Raw genomic sequence first — 8,615 nt, 5'->3', positions numbered from 1 at the left:
AGGGCCCACCAGCAGCAGGAGGATGCATCCTGCATCTTCTGCATAGAGCCAGGAGACCGGCTGGGCACGGATCCCTCGGCCCCACACCAGGGGAAGAAGGAGTAGGGGGCCGCCAGGGTGGCCAGGGCTGCCAGCGGAGCCCGAGCCCAGCCTGCTCCCCTATGAGCAGGCTGCAGGGCCTGGCAGCTCCAGCCCTGGGCCCACAGGGGCAGCGGGCTCCGCAGTGGGGCTCTGCCTGCCCTGTGGTTTCTCTCAGAATCGTGGGCCCTTCCAAGGAACTGGGCGCTCCCCTCTGCCTCCCACGCAGCACCTGTCCCCAGGGCCAAGGGCGGGACGGGACAGACCGGGACACACTGCCCTGGGGGGCAGGGAGGTCGGGCTGGGCCCTGTCTCTCCCAGGCCTCACGTCCAGGCCTCCCAGAGCCCTGGCTCTGCCCCATGCCACCCGGCCGAACCCCGCAGCGGCCCGTCCACATCTTCTGAATGAGCCCGAATGGCCCTCCAAGGGCACCAGGCCTGACGAGGCCACCTCCACGCAGCCTCCCGCACGGGGACTGCTGGCCCTGGGCATCCTGGGTCAGGAGGGAGGGATCCTGATGTGTCCCGCTGCGAAACTCTGCACAAGGNCCTTCCAAGGAACTGGGCGCTCCCCTCTGCCTCCCACGCAGCACCTGTCCCCAGGGCCAAGGGCGGGACGGGACAGACCGGGACACACTGCCCTGGGGGGCAGGGAGGTCGGACTGGGCCCTGTCTCTCCCAGGCCTCACGTCCAGGCCTCCCAGAGCCCTGGCTCTGCCCCATGCCACCCGGCCGAACCCCGCGGCGGCCTGTCCACGTCTTCTGAATGAGGCCGAATGGCCCTCGGAGGGCACCAGGCCTGACGAGGCCACCTCCACGCAGCCTCCCGCACGGGGACTGCTCTGGCCCTGGGCATCCTGGGTCAGGAGGGAGGGATCCTGATGTGTCCCGCTGCGAAACTCTGCACAAGGCCTCGCAGGAGCTCGCGCTGTGAGCGGGGTTGGCAGGTCCCCGTGGCCTCCCCTGCGTGTGCGCCCAGGCTGGCGGGCGGGGGTTCGTGGGCATGCACAGGCCTGCAGGACATGAGCGCGCCGTGAGGGTGAGGCCCAGCCCAGTGCTTCACAGCTGCCCCAGCACACCCGAGCCAGATGCCGGTCCACGCCCCCCGTGGTGACCACCCACAGAACACACCCACGGCACAGTGCACCCCGGGCTGCGGCACAACAGCTGTCCTCCAAAGCCACTGGCCAGCCTCACAGCCGGTCCAGCCTGCCCACGGTCCTGGCCAGCCCTCCCTGGACGCACCGCCTGGCTGCAGCCCCAGGAAGAGCCCGGCTGCGGGAGGCGGGCTCGGGAAGGAGTGTGCGGGCAATGGCTGAGGTCCCCTGCCAGCAGGACGCCAGGCCGGGGGGGGAGCTGCCTGTCCCCAGGGGACTCATGCCCCACACACTCACCCCCAGAGCCTCTCCTCCAGGCAGTGGGACACAGGAACAAGGGAACATGCCACGAGGACTCCTGCATCCACGTCTCAGGCACGTGGCCACGAGGCTGTGGCTTCTCGTGCCCATGCCCCCCCTTCCTGGGGCACCCCGGTGACCACCAGCGTGTGTCGCAGGGCACCGAGTCGGCCGTGCCATCGAGGGACAGAGGCCACAGCTGGGCAGCAGGGGCCATGGACAGGAGCCCACTGCGTCCACGGCACAGGGGCCTCACCTGCGACTCCAATGTTGCTAGACTGACTTCCCAAGAACATAAAGAAAGGGGAATTTCCAGGGCTGCTGAGGCCCGTGGGGGTTCCCACCCCATTTTTAGCCAGGGCACTGAGGCAGAGCTCCCCTCCCCCCAGGCCCTATTATCTGGACACAAAAGTAACAGCCATGGTTACTAATGATTTACCTCATCCGTCCCGGAGCCCATCCAGGGAGCTGCAGAGAGCCAGGCTGGGCCCCGATGGAGGACCGGGCACCTCAGGTATCCCACCAGGCCACTGCCCATCCAGCAGGGACAGAGCCTCCTGGTCACTGCTCATCTCCCAGATGTCTCTTCCCTGCACATGGATACATGGGAGCAAGAGACTGCCCAAAGCTGACCTGGAGAAGAAGAGGGGCTGAGAACCTCGGACACGACAGGGCTAGGGCAGCACCCAAGCCTGAAATGGTCAAGGACCCCGCAGAGGGCATGGACAGGGCCCTGAGCATGGATCTGCCTGCAACCAAGCAGGGCAATGACCGCCAGCCCGGGGCCAGGGGAAAGCACCAGGGAGCTATCCCTATGCTGGACTAGGTGGCAGGCTGGACTGGCGCCCATCCTCAGGTGTGTGAACTGGCTGGCCTGAGCCGGCCTAAACAAGGTGGGCCAGGCTGTCTGCGCTAGGCCCCGTGTAGCTGGAGTAGAAGGAGTTATGTGGAAGAGGTTGATCTATCCCTGGCTCAGCGGGCCCAGGCTGGTCTCTCTGGGCTCCGCTAAGCTGTGCTGCCCCAACTGGACTGAGACAGGCCAGGCTGGGCTGATTTTACAGGACCAGGTGGGCTAGGGGAAGCTGGGTTGAGCTAAGCTGGGGTGAGCTTGGTGGACAGGGTGGGGTGGGAAACCCTGGCCTTGCATAAGCCTGGCTTGACCAGCCTGGGCACTCGCGCCTGAGCTGGGCTCTCTGGAGCCAAGGTGATCTGAGCCGAGCTGTGTGGATGGAGCCTGACCCGGGTGAAATGCTCTCCTCGGTGAGGACCATCCTGGGCTGGGCTGACTGGGATGGACAGGGCTTGGGCAGGCAGGTTTAACTGAGGAGATCTGAGGCAGCCTGGAAGGACGGTCCTGGGTTGGCTCACCTTGGCTCAACTAGCTGAACGAGGCTAACCTGAACTGTGTTGCACACAGCATTGCTGAGCAGAGCTGAGTCAGGAAAACCTGGGCCACCTAACCAGGGACCAGCAAGATGAGGCTGGCAAATAAAGGGGCTACCTGGGCCTAAATGAGCTGAGCCTGTCTGACATGGGCATAGCTGCCTCATCCGGGCTGTGCTGACTAAACTGGGCTGCACTGGGCTGAGCTGGGCTGAGCTGGGCTGAGCTGGGCTGAACTGGGCTGAACTGGGCTGAGCTGGGCTGCACTGGGCTGGGCTGAACTGGGCTGAGCTGGGCTGAGCTGGGCTGAACTGGGTGGGCTGCACTGGCCTGAACTGGGTGGGCTGAGCTAGGCTGAGTTGAGCTGAGCTGACTTGGGCTGAACTGGGCTGAGCTGGGCTGAGCTGGGCTGAACTGGGTGGGCTGAGCTAGGCTGAGCCAAGCCTGGCTGATCTGGGCTGAGCTGGGCTGAGCTGGGCTGAACTGGGCTGAGCTGGGCTGAACTGGGTGGGCTGAGCTAGGCTGAGCTGAGCTGGGCTGAGCTGGGCTGAACTGGGTGGGCTGCACTGGCCTGAACTGGGTGGGCTGAGCTGGGCTGAGCTGGGCTGGGCTGAGCTGAGCTGCACTGGGCTGAGCTGGGACGAGCTGGGTTGGTCTGGGATGGGCTGAGATGAACTGGGCTGTGCTGGGCTGAGCTGGGCTGAACTGGGTGGGGTGAGCTAGGCTGAGCTGGGCTGGGCTGAGCTGAGCTGGGCTGCACTGGACTGCACTGGGCTGAGCTGGGCTGAGCTGGGCTGGGCTGAGCTGAGCTGGGATGAGCTGGGATGAGCTGGGCGGAGAGGTTGGTCTGGGATGGGCTGAGCTGAGCTGGGCTGCACTGGGCTGAGCTGGGATGAGCTGGGCTGAGCTGGGCTGGGCTGAGCTGAGCTGGGATGAGCTGGGATGAGCTGGGCGGAGCTAGGTTGATCTGGGATGGGCTGAGCTGAGCTGGGCTGAGCTGGGCTGCACTGGGCTGAGCTGGGATGAGCTGTGCTGAGCTGGGTTGGTCTGGGATGGGCTGAGCTGAACTGGGCTGAGCTGGGCTGACCTGGGATGAACTGGGTGGGCTGAGCTAGGCTGAGCTGAGCTGAGCTGACTTGGGCTGAACTGGGCTGAACTGGGCTGAGCTGGCTTGGCCTGGGATGGGCTGACCTGGACTGGGCTGAGCTGAGCTGACTTGGGCTGAACTGGGCTGAGCTGGGCTGAGCTGGGCTGCACTGGGCTGAGAAGAGCTGAGCTGGGTTGGTCTGGGCTGGGCTGAGCTGGGCTGAGCTTGGCTGCACTGGGCTGAGAAGAGTTGAGCTGGGCTGAGCAGGACTGGGCTGCACTGGGCTGAGAAGAGCTAAGCTGGGTTGGTCTGGGATGAGCTGGGCTGAGTTGGGCTGAGCTGGGCTGCACTGGGCTGAGCTGGGTTGGTCTGGGTTGGGCTGACCTGGGCTTAGCTAAGCTAGGTTATACTGGGCTGAAGTGGGCTGGACTGGGCTGGGCTCTACTAAGCCAAGCTGGGCTGTACTGGGCTGAGGTGAGCCAGGCTAAACAGGGTTGGGTTGAACTGGGCCGAGCTGGGCTGAACTGTGCTGAACTGAGCTTAGCTGGGCTAAATTGGGTTCAGCCGGCTGGTTTGGCCTGGCTGCATCGGGCTCCCTGAGGCACAAAGGGTGGTGTAGGCCCAGTGGTTGGGGTCATGGGAATAACATGACTGCAACCGACCAGGTGGGATGAACGTGGCTGGCGGGCCGAGTTGGGCCAAGCTGAATGAATCTGGTTGAATTTGTGGACTGAACTCGGATGAGTTGTCTTGCTTGAAATGGGATATCCTGGGCTGACCTGGGCCAGGCTAGACCAAGGTGGGCCCCTTGACCTTAGCTGACCTGAATCGGGCAGAGCTAGTGAGTCTGGTTTGTCTCACTGGTCTCCGCGGTGTGCACACAAGGCCATGGGACTGGCCTCCCTGCACAGGCTGGCAGAGTGGAGCTGAGGGACGGGGCCAGCATGAGCTGGGGTCTGAGCTCCAAGGCCAAGGGAGCACAGGCAGGCTGCAAACCCAAGTCACCAGCTGGGGGAGGAGTGCCCTGGGGTCTTCTCCTCTGTGAGCCGTGCCCCTAGTCAGGCTCCCTGGAAGCCCTGCAGGGACCAGAGAGGCCTGGCTGGTCAGGAGAGGAGGGGTCACACACCTCCACTCCCCAAGAACCCCACATTCCTGCCCCTCAGGGCTGAGGGCAGGGAGTACTGGTTCCCAGCAGATTCCAGGAATAAGGGAGGTTCCCCCAGGCTGGACAAGGGGTCCCAGAGCCTCCTCCACTCTGCCCCATGCTTCTTCTCAGACTCCCGCCCAGGGGCCTGGGAGCGGGACGCCCCAGGTCAGCCGTGGGCCCGGCATGAGACGGGGTGGCCATGCCAAGACAGGCGCTGACACTGGCCCCGTCCCCACAGATTCCAGCCGGGACCTGTCCGTGTTCCCCTTGGCCTCCTGCTGTGACATCGCCAGTACCCCCTCAGTGACCCTGGGCTGCCTGGTCTCGGGCTACCTCCCAATGCCAGTGACCGTGACCTGGGACACAGGGTCCCTAAACAAGAGCGTTGCCACCCTCCCCACCACCTTCCACCAGACCTCCGGCCTCCACAGCGCCATCGGCCAGGTGACCACCTGGGGCGAGTGGGCCAAGCAGACGTTCACCTGCAGCGTGGCTCACACGGGGTCCCCCGCCATCAACAAGACCTTCCGAGGTGAGCCGGGCCCGGGCTGCCCACACGACCCCAGAGGGAGGAGGGACCGGCTGAAGGGGAGCGTGGGCTCCCACGCTGCCATGCCCGGTCCTGCCCGGCACATGCGGGGCCTAGGCCGGCGGGCGAGTCCCGTGGGCTCAGGGAGGCCAACGCCACACTGCCACCTCTACCCTAGCATGCGCCAGGAGCTTCACTCCGCCCACCGTGAAGCTCTTCCACTCCTCCTGCAACCCCCTCGGCGACACCCACACCACCATCCAGCTGCTGTGCCTCATCTCCGGCTACGTCCCGGGGGACATGGAGGTCATCTGGCTGGTGGACGGGCAGAAGGCCACAAACATGTTCCCGTACACCGCGCCCGGCACACAGGAGGGCAACGTGACCTCTACCCACAGTGAGCTCAACATCACCCAGGGCGAGTGGGTGTCCCAAAAAACCTACACCTGCCAGGTCGTCTATCAAGGCTTGACCTTTAATGCTAACGCTCGCAAGTGCACAGGTACGGCCCCCCACCCCCGCCGACTCCCACACACTCGGGCTCAGAGAGAGGGGCCACCGCACGCCCTCACGCAGCCCCTCCCACACATGCAGAGTCCGACCCCCGAGGCGTGAGCAGCTACCTGACCCCGCCCAGCCCCCTTGACCTGTACGTCCACAAGTCGCCCAAGATCACCTGCCTGGTGGTGGACCTGGCCAGCACGGAGGGCATGAGCCTGACCTGGTCCCGGGAGAGCGGGGAGCCCGTGCACCCGGGCAAACCGGAGGAGAGGACTCAGTTCAATGGGACGATTAGCGTCACGTCCACCCTGCCGGTGGACACAGAGGACTGGATCGAGGGAGAGACCTACCACTGCACGGTGACCCACCCAGACCTGCCCAAGGACCTCGTGCGCTCCATCGCCAAGGCCCCCGGTAAGCCACAGGCCCAGGGCAGGGGGTGGGCCTCCCGGGCGGGAGCCTGGGCTAACCCCACACCTGCCCCCAGGCAAGCGTGCCGCCCCAGACGTCTACGTGTTCCTGCCCCCGGAGGAGGACGAGGGGACCAAGGACAAGGTCACCCTCACATGCCTGATCCAGAACTTCTTCCCTGCGGACATTTCGGTACAATGGCTTCGGAACGACAGCCCCATTCAGACAGACCAGCACGCCACCACGTGGCCCCACAAGGTCACCGGCTCCAGGCCGGCCTTCTTCGTGTTCAGCCGCCTGGAGGTCAGCCGGGCGGACTGGGAAGAGCAGAACGCTTTCACCTGCCAAGTGGTGCACGAGGCGCTGCCCAACTCTAGGATCCTCAAGAAAACGGTGTCCAAGACCCCCGGTAAATAACGCCCCTCCCCCACCAGCTGCCCCTGGGCTCCCTCCTGCTGGGGCAGGGGCGGAGCTGACCAGGCCTCCCTCCCTCATTCTCAATAAATACTGCAGTGTCCGCTCAGAGCCCCGAGCACAGCCATTCTTGCCGGCAGGCAGGGTCGCAAGCAGGGAGGTCTCGGCACAGAGGAAGGGGCCCCCAGCAGAGGGGACAGGAGGGGGCACAGCAGGGCTGAGGCCGGGCTCGGCCCACCATTGCCATCCAAGTCATGGGGACTTCCCTGCCACCCCACTAGGGGTCATGTCCACTCAAAGGAGTCCAAAGAGCTGGGGCAGCTCCTCACGGAGGGACCAGAGACCACAAAGCCCGTAGCCCCTCCCTCTCCTGAAGGCCCAGAGGCCTCAGCCTCCAACCAGCCCCCTCCCCAGTCTCCTGCCAGCCCTCTGGACACAGACAAGTCCCTATCGCCAGCCCCAGCTGCACACAGACAGGCCCTCTGAGTGGAGAAATGGACCAAGTCACACCCCCACACCGGTACCTGCACGCAGAAACCCCACTGCCCCACCTGTCCATCCCCTCGCTGTCACCTCCCTCCTACACGCAGACCAGGCAGGCCCCTGATCGCACACTGTGGCCAGTGCCAAGCCTAGTCCCACACCCCACCTCCAGCCGCACCCTGCCTGCCTACTGGTCCCCCAGGCGGGGTCAACACCCTCTGCCCTGCTTTCTGCTCACCGCCACTCCACCCTGATGGATCCCGGGACCCCCAGGGCTCACACGAGGCTCCCTTCAACCACACCAAGTCCTAGGGCAGCTCCAATATCACCACCGACCACCAGCACCCACGTGGTCACTCGTGGTCTCCCTCGGCCCGCCCCGTCACCCAGGCCACTCCTTAGCCCTTCCTCACTGTCACACCTGGACCAGTGTATCCATGATGGACGTGGAGAGGCCTCCTACCCCCACCTGGCAGTCTTCTCCAAACCCTGGCCTCCCAAGTCCAAACCCTTCTTGTCACCCTCTCCCCAGGGACCAACACACACCCACACGCACACGCACATGCACACACATAGCTAGAGTGTGGACTCTGTCTCTTCTCCCACCGCACCACACCCCAAACAGGCCACGGGCCCCATCCCAGGGCAAGAGGCTGAGGGGTCAGAGCCAGGGTCCAAGCCCACCCCCGCCGTCACCACACCTGTGTGCAGGTCTCCGACAGCCCTAGGCCCCGTGTTCCGGCGTGCTCACACACACACACACACACACAGGTCCATGTGAAAAGCGGCACACACATGGCCCACACTCCACGCACACAAGGCCAGAGGCACCCGGATCCGACGCGCCACACGGGAACTCCAGGGCCATGCACACGCCACACCCTCACTCCTCAGCGTGGAAGCCCACTGTGCAGGGGACGGTGGGGCCGGGGAGGAGGAGCCAGGGGACACCGGGGGGGGGCGGGATAGGGCCAGGAGGCAGTTCTGGGCACCTCGGGCCTCAGCGAGGTCCTCACGGACCAGCCAGCCCCCCAGAGCACCCACGTCATGGATTCCTGGGGCTACCCCAGGTCCTGTGAGCTCAGCTACACAGCTGAGCCCCTCAGGGCTCCAGGCAGGCTGCAAATGCGTGTACACGTCACAGAAGTCCTCAGGCTGGCGGGAGTAAGACTGAGTGGGGACGGG

General features: G+C 65.1%; 2 gene segments (V, D, J or C); both read left to right on the top strand.

Annotated features, from left to right (window-relative positions):
- The window catches only part of LOC105235023, a 61,018-nt gene that overhangs the window by 34,552 nt on the left and 17,851 nt on the right, over positions 1-8,615 (top strand).
- On the top strand, positions 4,133-7,058 carry LOC105235024. The segment is given in 5 exon segments: positions 4,133-4,138; positions 5,331-5,624; positions 5,800-6,123; positions 6,216-6,536; positions 6,610-7,058. Coding segments are annotated over 4 exon segments (1,179 nt in total).

The sequence above is a fragment of the Ailuropoda melanoleuca genome, chromosome 14 (genome assembly GCF_002007445.2).
Source record: "Ailuropoda melanoleuca isolate Jingjing chromosome 14, ASM200744v2, whole genome shotgun sequence".
Taxonomy (NCBI): domain Eukaryota; kingdom Metazoa; phylum Chordata; class Mammalia; order Carnivora; family Ursidae; genus Ailuropoda; species Ailuropoda melanoleuca.
Note: the sequence above shows the minus strand (reverse complement) of the source record. Positions and strands in the feature narration are given on the sequence as shown.